Here is a 22750-nt window from a genome sequence, read left to right on the forward strand (position 1 = left end):
CATCAAAATTCTGCATGGCTTTGTTCATGATTGTTAAAAGGCTTTCCTGTTAATACCTCCAGGGGGTTGTTTTCCTCATTTATTTCTCAATCTCTCTTTGACCATTCCCTTTTTAAAGGAAGATCTCTGTATTCCAGTACCAGCAAAAACCTCCCCTCTCTTCATACAGGGAGGAACTTCTCTCCTGTGCTTCCCGTGCAACCCTTTCTGTAAAACCCTATTGCTGCCAGTCCCTCACAGTCACCTCTGCACTTGGAAACTGCTCTGTGCCACTGTGCAAATGTAGTATGTGCACCATGGTCCACACAGGGAACAGGTCACAATAACAGCACAAGTGGCCACCTCTCTTCAGCTAAAAGCAAGGGTATGACAGGATGATAGTATGTGCTCAAGTCCCACTCTGACAAGGAATTAAGGGTGCAGTGGGAAAGCACCTCCACAGCTGGAAAAATGCTTCTAGATTTGAGAGCAGAAGATCGGAACAACCCCCCCCCCCCCCACACACACACACTAATGCATACTACCTGCCCAAGCATCAGGAACATAATCCTTTACTTCCAGGTACACAAATAGAGAAGGCATAGTGAGTGGCATGTTGCTTTCACTGCGGAGACAAACATGGTGATAGCCTGAAAACAGAAAGCAGAAGAGGTAAGCTGACCCAATCTCTCTTTCTTCTCATCTGTGTACTCCAACAGTAAGAGTATCTGTCTACAGGAGGGCATTGTGAATATATTAAGGCATTAAACCAAGGCTTTAATAGGATGAATTGAAGGCACCACTGTCTACAGGTATATTCTACATCAGAGATTAATTAACAAAATTAGCAGATGTCCATATTTTCTTCACCAACTTCAAATGGATAGATCTCAAGGTTACAAAAGTTGAAGGGATTTCCACAGAATTTACCTGAGTGCACTGCAATAATGGGAATGACACGATGACCAATGAACTTCCCTCCTTCTTCATAAGCCACAATTTTTAGAGATGCCAGCTCAGGCATCATGATCTAAGGAAAACAAAACAAAACAGAGTAAGGCAACTATGTTCTGATCTCTAGTAGCATATTGGGTTCACTAGGTAGAACTTTACTCTCTTCTACTTCCAACAAAACAAAGCCATCTCTCCAGGAAAGTCATCGTCTGTTTCCACATCTTGTAATTTAAGGCTGCAGTTTGTCACAGACATAACTGAATTTACAAAAACTCCACAAAACACAGGCATCTCAGAGGAGAGACTTCAGGAGGGCAGGCTGCCTAAAGAAAGAACTGTGCAATAAATCCACTGAACTAGCATTTCCACAAAGCAATTCGCCAGAGAAGGAAATGAACTTGGAAGGATAATTTAGCAAGCTTGGTAACTTTGCCATAAGAGTTGCTTCATCAGCCTCCCCCATTTCCTTCTGCCATAAAATGAACTAAAAATTATTCTGTCAAAACTGTAGCTTGAAAAGTGTTTTCTGAAACAAGGATAATATTTATCTACCACATCCCAAGTAGGCTGAAAATATCTGCTATTTCACAGCGTGCTTGACAGAGATGAATTGTGTAACATGTATTTTGCCTTTGTAACTTACAGCAGAAAGGCCAGAGCTTACTACCACCCTTGACTTAACCTCCCCCCATGCCCTATAACTGAACCAGTGACCACTGAATTCTTGAAGACAAACAAGGCAGCTTTCTGTAATCTGGCACAGCTGAAAACCTCCTGCTGGTCCCATTACTTGTCCTGTACATCTGCACCAGATTCACAGTTTAACCACAGACATTCAGTTCCTTTCATGCTTGAAGTCTTCAAAGCTGATTAGTGAATTCAGTCTAAAGTGTTTCACAAAGGGGAGATTCTTGATGCCTGTTATTGCCAGAAATGTTCACAGCTCCCCTTATCCATACCTGGAAATCTTCATGGGGAGTTGTTTTGGACAACATTATTTGGGTATTATCTGAGGGTGCAACACGTAATAATGCCTCGGTGTGTCTAAAGCTGATGACTGAGATCTCCAGAAGAGAGTCCCTTCTGTTGTCATTGACCTCTCAAAGCAGTGCTTGTGACCAACAGGATCTGTAAAGATTCTCCATCTAAATGACAATAAAATGATACTACCTTTTCAAAAACAAAAGGCTCCTCTTTCCATACAGGGTTAATGGAATTGGCAGTGGAGGTCAGTTTGGTTCTGTATTTGCGTTTTGTGTCCCGTGGCAACCCAAACAGCTCTACTTCCACATATGTCTTCACACTACGGTCTGAGAGGAACTGACCAGAAAGTATCTAGAAACAAGCAGAAACATAATTAGCAACTGCTGAAAAGAATAAAACAAAAGAACCCACCCATACTTTCACCCTTTAAGGCCCCCTCCAGCCCCAAACATCTTTTCTGCTGCAGCTTCCAATCCACATTAGGCTTTTCGTCACCCGTGTTTCTTGCTTCAACACTTCTTCCAACCTCCTCCCTCCCCATCATCACAGCCTTGGCTTCTTTGCGTGGCAGATGCTAATTTTCCATTTTCATGTGATTATGATTAATTTGATATAGTGAAAAGACTGGGAGTTGCCATGGTAACACTCTCCCACAGGACTCTCTGGGTTCATTTGCCACTAAGAACCCTACTGGGTAATAAATAGAGGGGACATACATGCCAGTTATACACGTGGTGACAGCAAATGGCTGTCAGGGGAGGAACAGCACCACAGTTTGTACTTGCCGTGACAGACAGGGTACTTGCCACCAGCACGTCAATGCGGTCCACAGAGAAAGGGTCAAATGGCTTGTCTGGACGCCGCATGAATTCATGCTTGAGCAGATAGCCACACTGGCCATTGAACTCAAACAGAGCCATGTTCTGCTGCATGGGGACATCTGAGGTACAAACAGAGGAGAACAATGAGAAAAATTACTGTGGGACCTCATCAGATGTCTTGTGTAGTACGCATGAGCTGAAAGATGCTGTACTTTTATAGTTTGTGCTAGCCAAGGGTTCATAAAGTCCTTTCAAAAACTAATTAAGCCTCTCAGCACCCTACAGGGAAAAATATTGCAGCAGCTGTTATAAGAAAGGTAAAGTGGTTTGCTTATGATTGCACCATAAATCATGGGTAGAACTAAATTAAAACCTACTCTAAGAAGTACCCACTATTTTGAGTGTGAAGTAAATAGTTGTCTCTACTCCTTCCTCCTGTCATTTTGGGCCTCCTCTCAGTCCATCTCCTCTGCTACTTATTGTCTTGTGGACAGCGTCTTGTGGCTTCTGCATCTGTCTTCAGTAAGATACACTCTTTGTAACCAATCTATCACTCTCCCTTTTTAAGTAAATCGTTTTTTTTTTCTCCTACTGATCCTTTGAAGTCTCTTACACTCTTTATACATGAGATAGCAAAGAAGGAAGAACAGTAAAGAACACCATTATCTGGAGGCTTTTCTACGTCTCTTTCTTATGCTGGTTGTACAGCAAGGAATGGCCTTTCTTTCCTGCCCAGGTCAGTATACTGGAAATAATAGGACAGACAGTCCAGTCCTGTAGCCAGATGGAGATATGCCTGCTGCCTTGTAAAAGAGGATGCAGCTTAGAGGAGGCAGGAGCTTCTGGTGCATCCATACAAGTTATTTACTCTGACATCATGTTACAGAACAGCCAGAGATGGTACCCAGATACTGGATGACAGCAAGCCCATGTATGTGTGCATGCACAAATATGTAGGACAGGCATCACAGGCACTGCATGCCAGGTTTGTGCCAGGCCTAGAAAAGTGCTTTTGGTCTGAGGGAGACTCAGGCAGAAGAGCAACACTTTGGGAACAAGGCACACAGAGTAAATGCATTCAGGGAAACAGTGGCCATAGGAAATAGCAGTGAAGGAAGAGACAATGAACATGAGCACACAGCCTTACCCACTAAGAAGCTGGAGGACAATGCGACACTCACCCATAGTCTGGAAGTTCAGTGCCACCATCTGACAGCCAACATTCCAGAACATCTGGGGCATGTAATTAGAGGAGTCCATCCGGGTGCCTTTGGGGTAAATCCGGCTCATCTGTCGCTTGTTGTATCTACATTTGCTCTATTGGAAACAAGTCTGGAGCACTCCTTATGTACCCTGGGGCTAGCTCGTGTATTCAGATTAAAGAGTTGTTTAAGCTCTTCTACGAATGCTCAGAGCCTTCTAAAAAGAGAGGCCCACGCAACAACAGGCTCCTTTCCCACATCCCTTTCTGTTTAAAAGCAAACAGCTGACAGTCTTGGCTTTTACTACACCAGGATACAAGAATCTGTCAGGAATCTCTGTGAACAGCCCCCCAGCACACCCTGGAAGATCCCGTATCTCTAGCACCTGCACTCTTCATACCTTTGATGAAGAGCTTACCAGGTCCTGAAACCAGAAAGCCAGTTGGACATATCTTAGCCTTAACTCAAGCTTCATATTAGCTCCCATGCTCCATACCACCAACTACCATGGGCAAACATTGCCAAAAGGATACTCTACAAACTGCATAGGGAACTTGGTTAGCAGATCATAAGCCTTCAGTTCCGTGAAGGAAGAGATGACATAACTCCGGTTCTTCTCTAGAAACAGGAAATAAGAGAGTGTTTAGACATAGGAAGCACGCAGCTCCCAATTCTGTGTGTGGGGACCAATGGGCTCAAGAAGCACTCAACCTGTTTATCACCACTTTCTTCCAGCTACTGGTTTCTATCAAGGCAATTTACCTTTCTCTGGTCCAGATGTGGTGACAGTTTGGAGGACCCTATCGTGTACAAAGAAATTGCATGCATTTGCAGCATTTCAGATATTTCTCTGTCACCAGCCAGGATCCTAATCACCACAGAAGAGGAAGGCCAGTTTCATACATTAAGAAAAGCTGGGCTGAATCCTGCCCTCAGAAGCAGCAAAGCAAGATCACATAGATGTCATTAGCCTTAAGCTGCTGCTTTTCATTTTCACTGATGTAACAGAGCAGTATCTGACATATCGTTGTCTTTTCCTTATCAATTCCTTACTACAAGGAGAAGGACAGAAGGAGAGTGTTTGTATTGTACATATGTTGTGGGAGAGAGAGAAAATGGCAGGAAATAGGTTCAAGCAAGTCACAAAAGAAAGTGGAGAACAGCAGCATTTGAAAGCCGTATTCTCCTGGTCAAATGGAAATACTCAGGATCCTGAAAGAACTGAATATAACTTACGGGCAGAGACTTCAAAGGAGTCAAATTTGATAGGCTGTATGTAATTAACTAGGCTGGACATTTCCTCATACGCTGTCACTTCCAAACCAGCGGTGCCCTAGGCAGAAAAAAAATAGAAAAAACACATTAGAGAAGACAGATGAAACCTTTTCCAGAGGTGAAACAAAACACACCTGGGCTTCACATGCAATGAGCGCCAATGGCTGCCCTGACCAAAGCACACCAGTTTCTTTGGCTTCCTGATCTAACAGTTACATTGTGGGCAGCATTGTCAAGGGCACACTGAATTTCTGGGTAGCTTGGCAAAAACTGAAACCAAGACATACAGAAAGGTATCAGTACATAAGAAGTCTAGGACCTCTTTAACCTCTCAAAGCATGGACTCTGGGACAAACCTGGGACATTTTTTGCCTCTTATGAGTGATACTAGGGAGAAGGAAATGGGAAACAGATCTATTCAAGGCATTGCTGATCTGCTTCTTCCCTCTTCTGCAGCAGCACTTCATGTTTCTGTAACAACTTTTATCACACTAAGGCTGAGCCTCTCTAAACACCCTGAAGGCAGATATTTATCACCAAATCATGCAGAATATCAGAGTCAGAAATTATACCTCTTCAGCTATATCCTCTATGTATACTTGTCATAGCACAGGTTCACTTCCCTTTGCATTCTGGAATTAATCTCCATTCAGTGTGGTCAGGCCCGAAAAAGAAAATAAAACCACAGAAAAGGAAGAGAGACAGTAGTGACAGTACCTCATCTGACTGCATCTTTTTAATTTCCTCTTCATCCAGGTTTCCCAGCTGCTCATCCTCTTCCTCTGGTTCCTCTTCAGCCACATCGCCTGCCCAAACTAAGCGCACACAGCCCACATCAGTAGTACTTAGCCAGTAGCACATGGAGACAAGGCATTGTGGCTGCTCACACAGCCTCCGGCTCTAACTCTGCTGACAGGGAAGAACTCTACAAAACCTCACAATCACATCACAGGAGCAAGAGTGGAATATCATATCATTATTAGCAAAATCCAAGTATGAATAGGCCAAACTGGACTAACACACCCAAGAGACCAAGTCATTCTTCCTGCAGGCCTCCCAAAAGCGATGATCACAATGCTGTTTTCCCCACCAAGGTCACACACATTTGTGGGACTGAATGTCTGATTTCTAGCTCCTCTGTAGGAGTGCACATCTTGTCTTCATAAGACTTCATGAGCTCCTGCCATGACAGGGACTGTAAAATTCACTGTTGTACCATTGGTAGAACTCTCTACCTGAGTCCAAGAAATGATGACCTTGGGAGGAGGAGGATGGGAGGAGAGTAGGGTCTGAATGTCTTATAAACCTTCAAGAACCTCAATGTGAGGACCAGTAATGAGAGATGCTAAGCTGGACCTCATTCTCACCAGGTAGAGGTAGATGATCCTTTCCAACCCAAACTGTTCTATGATTCCATTATTCGAAGGTGAATTTGTAGTTATCAGAGAGCTACCGGTGGTAAGAAGTTCTGCACTCTTCCACAAAAACAACATGTTCATTTGTGTATCAATGAATTACCAACCCATGCAGCCATATGCCTCAGAGTAGGCAGAACTGACTGATGGTCAGGGAATTAAGTTGGTTGTCTCTTTTGGGTTGGAATGAAGCATCTGAAAATATTCTGAAGATTTAACATACCTTCCAAGCTTATACTTCGTGAGATACCTGAATGAATGACTGGTATCGGCTTGCCTCAAGCTAGTATTGGGCGATTTAGAAGGTCTCCAGCAGGCCAGACTTGCTCATCTAGCTATAGTAGTCCCGTTTTCCCCTTTAGACATACCAGTATCTTCAGCATCCATAGGGGCTGGCTGCCCAATGAGTTCTGGTTCCACATTCCTCCCTTTCTTCAAAGAATTCTGCCTCTTCCCAGATACAGATTGTTTCTTTTTGTTCTTAATCAAGATTTTCCCTAAGAGATCCTTAGGACTTGGCAGGGGAACTCCTGGCTTCAGCTGCAACAGAGAAACTTCATACTGAACTTTCATCTCAAAGATAGAACTTGAAACACTCAGCAGTCCTGTCCCTCCCAGTGCCATTCCTCTGGCCATTTACTGGTGCATGGAAACATCTCTCACCCACTGTATAATTTAATTTTTCTATCTGCTGGCTCATCCTACTATATCTATGCAGATTTTTCCTAAGACTTCACTTTCCTGATGTCAGTTTCACACCGGCATTTTGTACCTTTCAGTCCTTTCAAGTTCTGCTGCTTGTGCATGCTGTTTCCAGCCACCCATCCTGCACCACAGCTAAAAAACCATCTACATGCCCTGGAGGCATCCACACACCTCTGGCTTTCAAATGCCACCTACTTCTCTCATTATCCCAGAGCCTCAGTCCTAGATCAGCACTCACGCCATATTTAAACTCTCTGCCTAAGGCAGATTTGAAAAGAAAAATCCTGAAGTAGGTGGGTTTGTGTGTGTCATACAAGGATGTGTGACTCAGACTGTGCTTCTAGACCTACACTCCCCGTACAGATAGCAACAGGCCTATTAATAATTTAGCTAATAGAATCACCCTTATCTGGTTCTCTCTCCCCCCCCCCCCAGTTTCTCCCCATTGCCTGGACAAAGACATGAGTCTGAACAGGGGGCAACTGGCAATTTGCTCACTGCTTCTTTTCAGCTCTTCTGATCTCAGTGCTAAAGGCAGATGCTTGGACTAGGTGTTTTAACTCCCCTCTCCCCTATTTAACAAAAAGGAATTGCCTCATACTTTGCAGAACACAGGCACTGCCCATTATTTGTAAATCACTATCCATTCTTAAGGCAGCTGAAGTAGTGCTGTGCATAAGGATCACTGAAAACACCACCTTCTCCACAACAATACGTGCTTGCACAAGCTGTTGACTAGGGTCAAGCAGAGCAGGAGCTTTATTCAGCTATTCTAAGCGTAAAGTTACGCATGTCACTGACCTGTCCATCTATGCCCACAAGGGGATATTTCCAGGGTGTGAACAGGGATTTAGAAGCATTGGTAGGAAGAGTCTGAAATGCTGCTAAGCCCTTGTTCCTGTTTCTTTCCAAAGCAATTGCTGGCAGACAGATCTGAAACTATACCATGTACGAAAATACACTAACTCATCTTCGTACAACCAGTATAGCTTGATCACCTAGAGCTCAGTTTCCAAAGTCATTCAGGTGACAGTGCATTAAGAACAGAATCAGGCAAACACTTAGAAAAACCTCTGTGACTGCAAGGTCTTCCCTCCTCTTTCCGTGTTGCTCTCCACTATGAACCAAGCTCATTTACCTGCTGCACCCTATCTTTGTCACTGTCCTTCTATGTGTTGTGGCATCTCCTAGCACCAGGACTGACTGCTTTTTCAGAAAGACCTCTCCACTAATCCAAGTTCTTTAACCTCCTTCCCCAACTTCCACTTACTGGGTATTTTTCCAGTGGCTCTGTCAGCAGCATATCTCCGAATATGGTTCGGCAGTACTCAGCCATCTTTGCCTGCTGCTTGGGCCTAGTATACAACGAGAGAAAACAGGAATGAACAGGAGAACAGATGCCCAAATCCAGAGCCTAGCATGAGCAACCATCTTGAGATCCACAAAACTCTACCCAGAAAACCATCTCTTGCCTTCTCACAAATACACGTATCCTGAAATCCCTTCCCAGGCTTCTCATTTTTTCATACTCTGCCACACCAAGTTAAAAGGTTGCACACTTGTGGTTGCACTCACTCTGCAGTTTACGTCTCACCTTTTGGCTCTGACCCCCTTTCAATTGATGCAAAAACCTCTAACAGTGTTTCATGTCAGCTCAGGCACTCACTTGAAACCAAGGATCCCTTGCCTGTCTGCTCTGGACAACAGAGAACACAATTCTCCCACATTTGGTCCCCAATCACCAGACACTCACGAGTCCACGTGGTTCTCAAAGGACAGGATGACAGGGTAGAGAGATGTTTTAAAAGCACTTTCTGCAATGGCCTCGATTGCATCCTAAAGGAGAGAGAATGGTCACAGAGATGAGATCAGCAATCACTAATAGCATATCCATCTCCCCACTAAACTAATCCCCAAGTTTCAGATCTCCACACTCATCCTTGTCAGGGGGTTCTTTTTAATGTAACTAAACTTCTCTGGCAAGAAAGTGAGAGATGTCTTCTCTTTCATAGCTGTCCAGATTTCCAGCTCCAACCTTAAAGCCCTATAATTCTCTTTCACACAGCTGAAGTCAATAGTTTGCATAAACATGAAATTGAAGACCTGAAACTCAGTTGTTTTTTTCCTTACATGGCTTAATGTATCCAGAAATGACAGAATATCTAGCAAGAGAGGCAAGTCACTGCCAGATGCACTTCCAATTGGTAGAGAAAGGTATACACAGCACCAGATTAAACTGCCTCAAACCTAATTTACATTTACCTCTGAACCTGTCCAATTTTCTATCATTTCACCTGCTCATAAAATTCTTCTGTCTAGCAGCAGAGAAAACTGGAATGTTCAGTCACCAGCAGCGCTGACATTTCAAATGCAAATACCATGGAAACATTCCCAGCATTAATGATGAAAAAATAATCGTATTTCCCTCAAGTCCCTGTTAAGCTGCCACAAACTTTCCACTATTTTCTTCCCTGGTGCTGCTAATTGACATGGTAAAGAAACATCATTTGTTCCTCTGCAATTACCTCCCAGCTTTTAGTCTGGTGTGTTTGTGCACTAACTTCACACAGTCCATGGCATACTGCACTACGACAACCAGGCTGCAAATTAAACAAGGCCAGGGTTAGCACCATGACCTCAACCTGGGCAACCTCCTTCCTCCTTAAAAAATATTCCCCAAACAATTAAGCAGTCCCCTACTGCCCCCCCAAATCCTGTTTCAGCAGTGATTTTAGCACTGAGGGGTGCTGACCCCAGCAGCTCCTCCATGGACCACTTGGACTCTGCCCAAGAAACCTTCAAGGTTCAGAGGAGGAGAAACTACAAAAGCAGCTGCTAAAAGGCCACAGGCAATGGCAGAAAAATGGATAGAGGTGTGGAGGGAAACATCTACACATTATGTAAAACTAAAACCTGGGCATATGTTAACAGGTTATAATTTCCTTGAGGTACAGTCACATGTTTTAGCAGAACTCTGCAATTACAGCAGCTACAGCTGTCATTATTTCTCCTATCTGTAGTGAACTGCTGTGCAAAATGCAGCAGTGCTATTACAGGATTTGGGAAATTACTGACACTGAATAAGACAATACCTCTGATCATTACTAAGGTTGTGGTGTTTTTTTCCCCCCACACATAAATATTTTAGTACTAGTGAAGTGTGGGAACTGGGGGAAGATAGGGAATAAGAATAAAGACAAAAAATAATAAAGAGTGACTCTGCCTTTTGGCAGCTGCTCTATAAATGAGGGCAGAAAAAATAAGCATGGTGCATTGATTTTTAACTGGTGCATTGATGTTTGTAACTTCTGTGGTTAAATACCCTAAATTTTCAAGGGAGAAGTAGGCTTTGGACTGTGCTTCTGAAGCCTGGCAGCTAAATCCTTGGGGAATACGTCTGCCCAGCATGCTAGAGAGCAGTTGTTCCCCTGAACACATTCCACACAGTCATGTAATTAGGAAGTAATTAGAACTTTTTCCTCCAAAGCACCGCTATCTGAGACTGTAAAACACACAAACCTGCTGTAGAACAGTTAGAAAATGAACTCATTTTAAACATTTGTTTTCTAAAAGCCACCTTGATTGTTTCTCCGACTTGCATCCATCCATAAAATCCACCATCCTCACGCAACTTTCTATCCATACGTCCATCTTGCTACACAACTGCGTGTATGCAGGCACACCTACTCAACTGTCTCTCCATCACTTTTACTTGACTGCCTGCGTTTCAGTCATTCCTTCATCTTCATCCAGCTAACAACTTCTCTAGTGGTCCTCCCACTCCAAAAACGTATGCAAACTCCAGCCTGTTGCATATTTGCTCATCTTTCATTCTACCTACACATTCATTCACTTTGCCATCAGTCTTTCCCTCTCAAACATTTTTGCCCTCAGCCCATGCAGTTGACTGTTACCTCGGTCAGCTAGCCTCCTTGAGCTGAGATCAGTTTAAAACCAAGCAGGACTAAAAGTGAGGAGAAGACTCTTTCTGTACCTTGAAGAGGATCTCAGTTGTCATGGTGAATCCATGAGTGATGATCGGCTCCTCATCTGGGGGACGGCCCTTCCAGCAGTCCAGCTCTACGCAGCGACAGCCAGCCAGCAGTGTCTGACGATACATTTCAGGAGACGAGATACCAGAAAACTGACCAGCTGCAGGAGAGCACAGGCAGGGAGGCTCTTTAGCTATTCATGTGGGACACTTTCTACATAAACTAGAGCAACAGAACTCTGCTGTCTTTGAGCAGGTGTGCATGGCAGAATGACAAGACATTTTAGGTAACAGGGTGACATTTCTTCTTACACAGCATTTAAGTGTCAAGCCCCTTACTGTGCTTTACAGCCCTCAGCCCTCCAAACTTCAGGGTAGATGCACCTGCCTGATTAATTGTCAGGATCATTCATCCATCCCTGGTGATGGTACATACCTGCTGGAGCTGAAGCAGATTCTGGAACTGCCCATACCTGTTAAATATGTGTTGTGTGATGAATTGATGAAGTAGTGTGAGAGTGGCTGCGTCATGTCCTGGTACAGCACCAATTTATCCAGCGCTATCACGTTGTTCTCAGGGCCACAGAGAAACCAGACCATCCCCTCTGGAGACAACTGCCCTACATAGAGAACAAAGATGTTAATGGTACTGAAACAAAATAGTTCTGGCACCTCGTCCCAGTGCACTGCAACACAGAGGTTTGTGAGAATCAGGCTGGTTGTTCCCCTGGGAAAGCCAGGATAGCAGAAGGTGTGAGATCCTCTACTATTTTCATGCTACCTTGACAGCAGGACATGACATAAAAACAAGACCTACGGGCCGAGCAAGACTCACCTCTTTGGATGTTAATCCCACTGGGCTCATATTTCTCTATCAGGCTCTGCACCTGCTCAGGTTTTGCTGGTGGGAAAAGGATGTCATTGAGGCGAGAGTCTCGCTGCTTCTTGTTGATGAACTTTGCCAAGTGTTCCTTGGTCATGTAGGGTTTTGCTTTTAAATGGCTAAGGGGAGAGAATTATAGGGGAGCAGAGGTAAGGCATGTATACTACTAAGAAAACTTCACAAGAGATTGGTCCTTGCCCAGGTTAGCAATGGGCACCCAGTTCTCTGGGCCCAATGTTCTGTCTGCGTTCCTTCCTGTAAAAGATGCTTCTCTCTGTGGCTATTTTTCTTCTTTTATATTCTTCCTAACTAATGTGCTACTGTTAAGAGGTTGTATAATGGAAAAAGGCGGCATAATTTGAGCTTCTGACTTGAACTCTAAAGGTAATTTCAGAACACATTGAATAGAAATTAAGTCCATTTAAGAATTCACAGGTTTAGCTACTTGAAAAGAATTCACTAGCTACTGGCAAAGCTCTGTGGTTCTAATGCTGTACATGGTCTTGTCTAAGGCTAGCCAAAAGCAGTATCACATTAGCACGATCTAGTGTTGACCTGGAATCAGCCCTTCCGATAGTGACTATTTAGAGCCCATGCAGCACAGTGACGCCTGATCCCTTTTATCAGGGTTGTCAGTGGAAGAGTAAAGTGCACTGGCACTGTTTTGTGACATGGGTACCTGCCTTTATAGGCAGGCTTGAGAGCAGCCAAATAATAAATGTAGCAACCCCTCTCCCCACCTTTTTGCCTATCTTTTGCCACAAGAGATCAAATCCTTTTATGTGGCTTGAGGGAAACTTACTGTGAGGTAAATATCTCATCAATCTCAGGCCGTGGACACAGATTCATGAGGAAAGTTTTATACACAGTCTCAGGAAAGTCCTCTGGATTGATGGCATCATTCTGAGAATGAAAGAAGGACGTGTCAGTACCATTAACCCATGATGGTTTTCACCTCTGTTAACACTCAACACCCCCAGTCCAGCACTCAATTGTGAAAAGGCAAATAAGCAACTGGAACATCTAGCAAGGTTTTTAGGAAAGAGGAGATGGAGTGGAGAAACATTATAATGGCCTACTTCAGAACAGACAGTTATTTAAACTGTCCCTTGGTGCCTCTTGTGTGATGATATAAGACTAGTGCGTGGTGAACTGACAGGAACTGTTAGAGTTCCAGATTGTACTCTGCAGGTTGGTAGAAGTGCTAAGAGTAACCATGAGACCTGTTGCTTCAAAGAGCAGTGAAACAGGCAGAAGGGAATGTGCTGTTTCTTGTGCCACATAATGCAAGTGACAGAGCTGCAAGTGCTATTGCTTTACAAACAGTAAGAATTGATCTTAGCAGGCCTGCACTTAAGGCAAGGTAGCTAGCAAAAGGACAGGGTTTCAAAGCAATTTAAGAGCATCTGGGTGACTGAAGTTTTTAAAGCCAAGGGAATCACAGTCAGGGTAGTCAGAAAGATTTTTCTCAAGCTAGAGAGATCTTTGGGTACCTAGTAAGACCCTTACCTTGCCTTTTGGAAGATGACAAGCACTTAATGCTGCTTCCACCCTTTTCCTGTCTGCAGGAAACATCTGAAAAATACTAAGCAGACAGGGAAAAAAGAAACCATCACCACAGGAGTCAAGTCAGAAAGCCTGGGTTTGGGTGGCTAGGAGCTGCAACCAGAGTGCAAGGCATTCAAAATGCACAACAAAGGAGACCAACAATAAGACATGAACCAAAGAAGGAAGGCAGTGTTTCTCCAAGAGTACCTGATGGACCAGATCTTATAAGCCTATGGTTGATTTTCTGACTGCTGCCTTAATATAGAAGTTCTATATTTTTGCACAGGGATCTAGAAGAGCCTTGTTACTAAGCTGCGTCAGCTTACTCCCAAAATCATTACTCGCTATCCTTGCCTACATCTCTTGGAGGTGCCCTCTTTGGTAGCTGTTCTCATGCTACAAATTCCCCATACTTCCTCCCACAAGACATTACCAATGCAGTAGCTGGCACTAGCCAGCAATAAGTTTGTAGTCAAGACAATATTCCAAAATAAGCAAACAAACATTGTACATATTTGCTGGTTTAGAAGAAGGCAAAAATTTCTGTCCTGGAAACCAAAGGCTTTCCATGAATTCAAGGAACAAACTCATTACAGAGGAAAAGAAAAACAAAACAACAACAACAACAACAACAACAACAACAAAAAAAGCTCATCTTCGATTTAGAAAGCTGGGTATTGGTCTACAGGGTAGAACTCACCTGGTCAAGCCTTTGGTTTAAAGCAGCCTCTGCTGTATTACAGAATTAACATTAACTGAGCTTTCCCTAATTTCAGAATATCCCAATCAACAACAATGAGGTCTCTGCTGTGGATAAATTTAAATGTCAGGTCTATTACACTCCTGGCATCACAGCTGCTCAATGACAAAAAAGGAGAACAAAAAGTGCCAAACGTGTTGACAGGTGGAAAAGTGCTCAACTGGAGCTGCAGATGATTTATGCAAACTCAGTGCATGCTGGTTTCTCGAGCAGCCCTTTGCAAGGCAAAAAATGCAGCACTCTTGTTATGCTTCAAAAGGGATTTAAATGTCAAAAGAGAAAGGCAAATAAATGTGGAATTAAAAAAAAAAAATCTGATATGAAGTTCTGAAAACCTTGCATACACCTGCACCTGGAAATGCTGAATATTTTTATAAATCTGGCTCTTAATCCAGACCATTTTAAACAACTAATGCTTTAGACCATAAGTCTGTTTTTCTACTCTGCAAGAAAGAAAGACCAGGGCATTGAAGAGGGGTCCAGGCTGCACCAGACATTTTTTGAGCTTATTTCAGAAAAATAAGCTGCTTTCTCTCTACAGTAATGCTACCTTGCTTGCATTTTAAAGATCAATTTAAAGTACTCTTTCCCTAGTGTGAGTTATTCATTAAAGAGCTATACATTTTTAAAAGCCCCTTGATGTGTACACTGGTTTCTGGTAGAATGAAATTCTACTGTTTTGTAGTTTAGAAAACAAACAACAAAAAATGTTTATTGTTGAATAATGATCAACCATCCAGGAGCACATTTAGCCAGCACAGATTTAATGTGGAATCGTTATGCAATATAACACACAGTAGGTAGTGTATTTATTACAGGTGATTAGCACTTGCCTCTTGTGACCCTGTAACACAGCATAAGCTTAGAAACAGAGTGGTTCAGAACTTTCCTGTGAATACCCATGAATGCACTCACTGCAGGTCCTTGTTCTTAAAACAAAAGATAAATTATGTACCTCAAAGGGAATTCAACACTGCATTGCAGCTTTTTTTTAGTCTATGAGTTAATCGACATCAAGGAGTCACAGGGTAAGCCATGGAGTGATCTGACTAGGGAAGATACTGAGGGACACAAAACCAATTCTACATTTATGCCATGCAGTGCAGCGGAGAAGTAATAGGTCCATCTTTGCTTCAGCAAAGCAGCATTGGCTTATTCTCATGGCAGCCCTACCCTGATGAACAAAGCCAATACTTGTGGCATTGAGCTCAAATCTACCCTATCCTGTACTTGAGCCAGCTTTAACATTGGCTCAGTGGTCTGTCCTCAAAGGCTGTTTCCTTCATGCAGAGTGAAGATGGAAGGCAGTGGGATTACACCAGGGGAGAATAGGTATAGCAGTCGTACATGAACACAGGAGTGAAAGCAATGGATCCCTACTTCAGGCTATCTGGAAAGTCAAGCAAAAAGTTCTCCTGTAGGAACGATACACATACAGAGCTCATTGCATGAAATCTCAAACAAGTCTTACAAATCTCAAAACTCAGGTTTGCAAAACAAATCCCCAGTTAGAATTTTACCAAAGTTGCTTAGCTTTGGAAGTGAAGTCCATGGCTGTTCAAGACAATTTCTTTCTGTAGATGAAGGAAGTGGTCACAAAAGGTCTCCTTTCCAGACCCAAACTATGTCCCAGCCCCCTCACTGGGAGGAATCTAGGTGCAGCAGGACCTCATGACCTGAATACAGAGGCAATGGCCTTTACCTCTTAGGCCCAGTAGTAGGCAGCTGAAGCCACTGAGCTACCATCCTCTTACCAGCTCCTCTGTCTTTACTGTCTTTAATTGAACATACAACAAAAAACAACCAACCCATACTCACTTCCTGACAGGAATCTTTCCCTCTGCATTAAGCTGCATCTTCAGTTTCACCAGGCTGTGAAAAAAGAAGTCAAGATGATGAAAATTCACTTTGTACAATCTGACAGATTCTGTTAAGGAAGGAGCAAAAGAGAAAATGCAACTGGGAAAGGAAACCAACGGTTAACTGGAAAACGGGGTCCTGCAGACTGTTACCTTAACCTCAAGACAGAACCTATTCTCACTTCTTGGGAAAGAGAAACGGGAGAATTGTAAGAGAACTGATATCAGAATTATTACTCTGAAACATATGACATAAATATGAGATAATGGTATCCTACTGTTCCTTAGTGATCCCAGGCTGCCAACCAAACAGCATTACAGACAAGAAAAAGAGGCAGCACGTTGCTGGGCCAAGCACTGTGACTGTGGGTGGGTGGGGGATATTTGAGGCTCAGAATTTCAGTTTGTCTAATACCACCTAATACCATGTGTGTGTTTGACTGGTACTGTGGTACCAGTCAGTTGTCATACAACAGAGGACCCATTTACCACCCCCTGCCCTGTGCCATAAAGCTCCCAAGTTGAAAAAAGGACTCATTTGGAGACTGCCCAAAAGACTTGGAAGCTAAGAAGCCTTTTCTTTCTATTAGAGACAGAAAGAGCAACAAATACGTGTTTCAGAGAACGTTTGTTAGAAATCACTTACATTTTCTCCAGGAAGGTGTACCGAGAAGCATTGTATGTGAGGGGATTCCGAACGATGGCCATAATATCCTCTGCCCAGCTCTGGAGAAAAAGCAAAGACACAAAGTGGAGGTAGTTGGGCATTACAGAACTGTGAGTAGGAACACCACGTTGAATATGGAGAGGGCATGGACATGTCCTGATACTGCTGGGCTACAAATCCCAGCTGCACCCTGGGCCTGGCTACATCACCTTCCTACTGCCTATGCATACCAGCAGCCGAAAGTTTTCTTACTGAGTCATCTCAGTTGTCTATTCATACAAAGCACAAAACAACACACGTGAACAAAACCTTGCTGGTAACACTGACAAGGTTCAGGCTCCCTGTCTTCCCTTCTTCTTTCCTGCTCCCCCTTCAATGTCCCAGCTCAGTGTTTCCCAGTGCTTCCTTGTCCTCAGGTCCTCATACCTTGCCAACATTTTCCTTGTAGGACACAAAGTTATGGAAAGTGAGGTCCACCATGTCAGGGCCAGATACAATAGTCAGAGTCTTAAGCAGAAAGGTGCTGTGAGGGTAATCCAAATTAAAAACTTCTCGGAGCTTCTGGCACTGCAAAATAAACAGAACAGGTCAGGACAAGTGAAGAATGAGGTGAACTGCACCTGAAAAAAAGTGAACAGGACCCAATGCAAACATTGACCCAAATCCACAGCAAGCTTTTTGGCATTTGCAAAATTATTTAATGCAATCTTCCTTGTCTTTCCTTATTTTTCCTTTTTATTCTGGAGCCTGCATTACCTTCATCCTTCAAGCAACAACAGTTGCGACCAACATCACTGCACAAACATGCTGTTTTGGTCTAAAAAAAGTACACATTGGAGACTGCTTTGAAAGAAATTCTTTGTGAATCTTCAGCCTGAACTTGAAGAGAGGCAGATGAGTATTTGGTCTGCCCATACTAGAGGTTCATAACCAAGTTATTACAGACAGCCATTTGTGAAAACATATGCTAAGAACGTATTTTAGATCAGCATGATACTTCTTGCTCTAGCCTCCCTTCACCACAAGAAAGGTGGTGATAGGGATCCCAGAAGGTCTACAGGGTTTAAGCCTGGTTATTGCAAAAAGAGGCCCTCTCCTTCCAAGTGACGTTTTCTGCGAGTTGTCAGTTGCTACATTTATTTTTTCCATAGCAATTGCAATGTGAGCCATTGCTGTAGGACCAGAGATTTGTTAAGTATAAGACTCATCCGATTAGTCATACTTGGATTTCATCACCATATGAAAGTATTTATAGAATCCCCTTAACTTATTTAGCATTTTCTGCATTCCTATGTAAGGCATCACTAAACCAAGGTATCCTGGAGTTACACTGATGGTCTCTTTTTATAACCAAAGGATAAAGTTCCCGTGTCCTCAAATAAAGCACAGCAATTTATTATTTGAAGTGCAGGATAAATCCACATTGAAGCAAACAGGGAGGCTGTCAAAGCATCTGCTCTTTCAGAAACTAAGAGCAAAATTCACAATCAGAGATTCTTAGAAAGGCACGTCATTCTCAGAAATTTAACTACAGCTGGAACTTGAACTCTCATTGTGTGCACGTGCAGTTAGACACATGGCTGAGTTATTTCATTTCAACAAATAATACCCTAACATCAGTAATACCCTAACACGTTGGAGTTACCACATCAACCTCAGCAAAAGAGCTTTTAGTTAAATGACTTTACATGTTTGCTATAAATTTAGAGCACTTAAAGTCAGCCACTGCAGCTCAGCTCCTGTTTAGCAACTCATTAATCTGCTATTAACTGGACAATGTCTGAACCTTTGCAAGATGATGAAAATTAGCTTCCTGATCTTTCACGAACCTCAATTTAGCCAAAACCAATAAATAAATTGAAACAAAAACAAAAACAAAAACCCTCAGATATACAAGCAACTGTTTTCATTCCAGCGTGATTCAAATGCAACCAATTGTTTCTGCCACCAAATTTTCTCGTTATATTTGGACTATGATAGTTGAAACCGAAACAGATCAGCTTCAGGCATTCTCATATGCCTGCACTGTCTCACACAGAGAACTGCATATATATTTTATAAGGAACTACGCAGAATTTTTTTTTCCTACTGCATTTTTCTAAATTCCTGCAGCATCTGAAATTTGAACACACCTGCTGCAAGCAGGCATCTTTAGGAAAAACAAAATGAGCTGGATTATAACTCAAGACCATCTGACTGCTGTCTCTCACTTCACAGAAGCCTCTCCTTGGTGGTACCTGAAACCTGTGTGATCCAAGAATATTTGGAGGGAAAGAAGTGGGAAGGCAGTCAGTCACCCAAACAATTTGCTTATTTTCTAATAGCCACAGGGTTTCAGAAATGTGTCATTTTTGCACTGTAAGCAATTTTTCTCTGCAGAAGTGAACAGCATCCACACACCCTATTGCACTCACAGTGACTTCTTGATGGAGCTTGCACATTTGATAAGTGGCAAAGTGTCAGGATTTTAGTCTCAAATTTAACTTCATCTCACAAACCCAGCGGTATTTGTTCAGCTTCCTTACCTCTGGTGTTGTAAATTATATGAAGCTAAGACAATGGAGAACTTGTGGTTTATGCTGAACTCATTTCCTGTATTTGTTACAAATCGGCTCCTCCCTCCCCTTCCGTCTCTGCAATCTGGTGGCCCTTGGCTCTCCCGCAGCCATTTCTGAGCAGGATGTGTCCCTAGCAGGCTGAATGCTGTACCAGGGCTTCTGCCCTTCTTGCTGTGCTCTGCCAGACAAAACTTGATGTGTGCAGTGTTCAGTAATGGCCTGACCATCCTCTCAGAGCAAGCAGCTGATGGTTAGCCTTGCCCTATAGAGCTCTCTAGATACTTTATCAGTTTACGACACCCCCTAACACCTCTGTGGAGTTGTTAGCTTCGTTGTACAAGAAGCAAACTGAAGCAGGGAGAGGAAAAGAGAGGGAAGGATGATCTTCTTAGGGATCTAAATTGGGTCATATTTTCCTAGCAATTATTTCCTCCCTAGCCTTAAGCAAGTCACTCACTTACTTTGTGCTGCCTACTTTACACGAGGATTATCTCCCTCATGGGATAAATGCAGTGATGTTAGCATAACACCGAGCAAAAATGGGGAGAGCGGACTGTGTCTAAAGGCACCGAACCTCGTGCCATGTTTTCCTCTTTTATAACCTGTATTCCTTCAGCGCTTTCTGCTGCAGCTTCACTGGTAATCACGTAATGCCACACTGCAGGTGGACATAAAAGAAGAGAAGGAATTGATATGTGAAAAGCAGGACAACCATGTTAGCTATGCAAATCAGAGGAAGGGAAACACAGAGTTAGGAAATCCACTTAAAAAACAAAACAAAAAAAAAAAAAAACACAACACACAAACAGAAAACGACCAATCAGCAGAGTGGCTGAAATACAGAATCAGCTTTCATTTCCCTTCCTACCCTCCTGATTTCCCTAAAATCCTGATCTCAAAAAAAAAAACACATTCATAATCCAGAGAAAAGCAAATTCTCATGCAAACATAGACAAAAAACTAGGCTTAACACAAGAGATGGAAAGAGTCTTTTGTCTTTTCTCTGCTTGAAGCAGGATACAGCCAAATGCCAGCCAGGATTTGCTACAGCTGCACACACTCGCTGCACAATGACAATTCTGTGTCCCTGTGAAACACGTTATGTGATGCAGTGCTTGTGGTATTGGAGAACACAACTAGAAAAAACAAACTCTTTCCCCCTTACATTCTTTAGGACAGTAGTACCAAGCCCACAAGAAAACCTAAACAAGAGATCTGGTGCGTTCTCAAAGCTGTAAGAAGAGGAGTCAGAGAGGGCACGGTGAAGAGTGAACATGCCCCAGACTCTGGTCACTGTGCTCTGTCTAGAGGGGAAGGTGGTCCTGGGGACTGAAAGATTTTTGGAGAAGGAAGGTCTTGTTGGGTCACTCAACGGGAAAGGGAGCACCAAGATTATCCCAATGTCTTTGTCTCTTCAGGTAACGCTCGTGTTCTCTCCTTGGCAGATCTGCGGCACTGTGGGAGGCAGGAGGCTCGTGGCTGAGCTGCAGCAGGGAGTGCTGGTGGCACCTGCAGCAAGCATCTCAGAGAGACAAGGGAGAGAAAGATGCATAGATGAAGCACCTCACTGCTCTTATCTACAGGAGCTGGAAAACACAGCTGCACACAGATCCGCATGGCACAAAATAACCCACAGCCTTCTGGAATGAAACAGGAACAGACTGTGAGGGAGAGATCCAGGCTGTGCATCCTCAATAACTTCTGTCCCTGTAGTCCGTAAGCTCATGCTGTCTCTCCCGCATTTCTGCAGCAAAAGGCCATTTTTCTGATGTGGCTGTTTGCTTTCTTGACCCCCTGCTCCACCATCAGTTTGCGAGCCAGAGGTTTCTACTTGCTTTTCTCATTCACATGTATCAGTTTGTCTCTGTACAGCTTCTTAGGATCATCACTCTTATTTGGAGGCCCAAATTTCAGACCTTGTTTAGGTCCATCCTGGGAACTGTGCTCACACCCATTGCTGAATGCAAAGCATAGCACTTGAGGTGTTGTTAGATGCCCAGAGATGCTTTCTCTAACCCTGCAATGCAGCAAAATGACTGACAGCCCCCAACCTGGTTATAGCCCACAGCTCAGCACTCTGCTCATCTCTGAGCAAATATGAATGCTCCCTACGTGGGTGGTTCCTAAACACTGCAGGTTCCTACTGCATTGTCCAAAGTCCATGAGAAATACCTCATACACGTTCAGCTCAGCGTCCACATGTCTAGATTCAATGGCAACAATGTGTGTAAGAGGACGAAATTGTATTATAATAATGAGCAATAGCAAGAAAACACAACTTTTGTTTTTATGAAAAATTATACTCATTTCAGAGCCAATGCCTTCTAAAATGTCTAAACAAAACCCAAGACGTAGCCAACAGCTCAGCAGCCTTGTCTACAGAACCATGTATTTTGGTCTTAATTATTACAGTGTGTAAGTGTTCTAGGGTCTTGGTGCACCAGAAGAAAACAAAATGGAGCAGCTGTTATTGTTCCTTGTTACTCAAAGAAAAACACAAAATTGCATTGTAAATAACATCTTGATCTGCTTTGGCATGCTGCTGAACTACTTTCAATAGCTTTTTATCTTGTCTCGTTTATGTTAAAAGTCTCTGCTAATTCTTATCTTTATTGCTCTTGAACTTGTGCCAGAGTTCATTCTGCCCTGTCTCTCTCTCTCTCTCTCAAAAAAAAAAAAAAAATCGAGAAAAAAAAGCTGCAGAACATTTTGCGTAGCTCTCAAAAAAAAAAAAAAAAAAAATTAAAAAAATAAAGTAAAGGGGGGGTGAGAAGGAGAAAATGCATACACATAGGAGAGGTCACAGGAGGACTTCAGCATGCTGTGTGCGTGTTTATGTGCTAACATGCCAGGAGGCAAGGGCTCCAGCCAGAGGCAGGAACAGAGAGCCTTTGCTGAAAGGGCACAGCTGTTCCTCACCTTCAGTCAAGTTTAGTTCCCTGAAGTTTGCTGCCAGCTCTTAGCTACTTGTTCCTTCTTGGATGTTACACTCCTGTCTGCTCGACGCTCCCTAAGCACCCTGCAGTCAAAGAGAAAGTCCCTCTACCAACCCCTGCCTCACAGCTCGCAGGGACAACGCTGGGACCCGTACTGGTGAGGGAGTGCATGCAACAGCAGATGTTTTCAGAAATGGTCTTCTGCACAGAGCC

At 43.2% G+C, this 22750-nt stretch overlaps 1 protein-coding gene across 1 annotated transcript in view; it reads right to left on the minus strand.

Annotated features, from left to right (window-relative positions):
* Positions 1-22750, minus strand: part of PLCB2 (phospholipase C beta 2) — a 49333-nt gene that overhangs the window by 14698 nt on the left and 11885 nt on the right. The window contains exons 4-22 of the mRNA XM_084287395.1: positions 17470-17610; positions 17023-17102; positions 16336-16389; positions 13719-13794; positions 13012-13112; positions 12162-12328; positions 11800-11946; positions 11330-11487; positions 9089-9171; positions 8606-8690; positions 6999-7170; positions 5933-6030; positions 5177-5273; positions 4474-4558; positions 3920-4044; positions 2703-2857; positions 2104-2268; positions 910-1009; positions 525-629 (exon numbers count right to left, since the gene is read on the minus strand). Of these exons, the coding sequence (XP_084143521.1) occupies positions 525-629; positions 910-1009; positions 2104-2268; positions 2703-2857; positions 3920-4044; positions 4474-4558; positions 5177-5273; positions 5933-6030; positions 6999-7170; positions 8606-8690; positions 9089-9171; positions 11330-11487; positions 11800-11946; positions 12162-12328; positions 13012-13112; positions 13719-13794; positions 16336-16389; positions 17023-17102; positions 17470-17610 (2194 nt within the window). The remainder of the gene's footprint in view (positions 1-524; positions 630-909; positions 1010-2103; positions 2269-2702; positions 2858-3919; positions 4045-4473; positions 4559-5176; positions 5274-5932; positions 6031-6998; positions 7171-8605; positions 8691-9088; positions 9172-11329; positions 11488-11799; positions 11947-12161; positions 12329-13011; positions 13113-13718; positions 13795-16335; positions 16390-17022; positions 17103-17469; positions 17611-22750) is intronic.

The sequence above is a fragment of the Netta rufina genome (genome assembly GCF_964035555.1).
Source record: "Netta rufina genome assembly, chromosome: 5".
NCBI classification, from domain to species: Eukaryota; Metazoa; Chordata; class Aves; order Anseriformes; family Anatidae; genus Netta; species Netta rufina.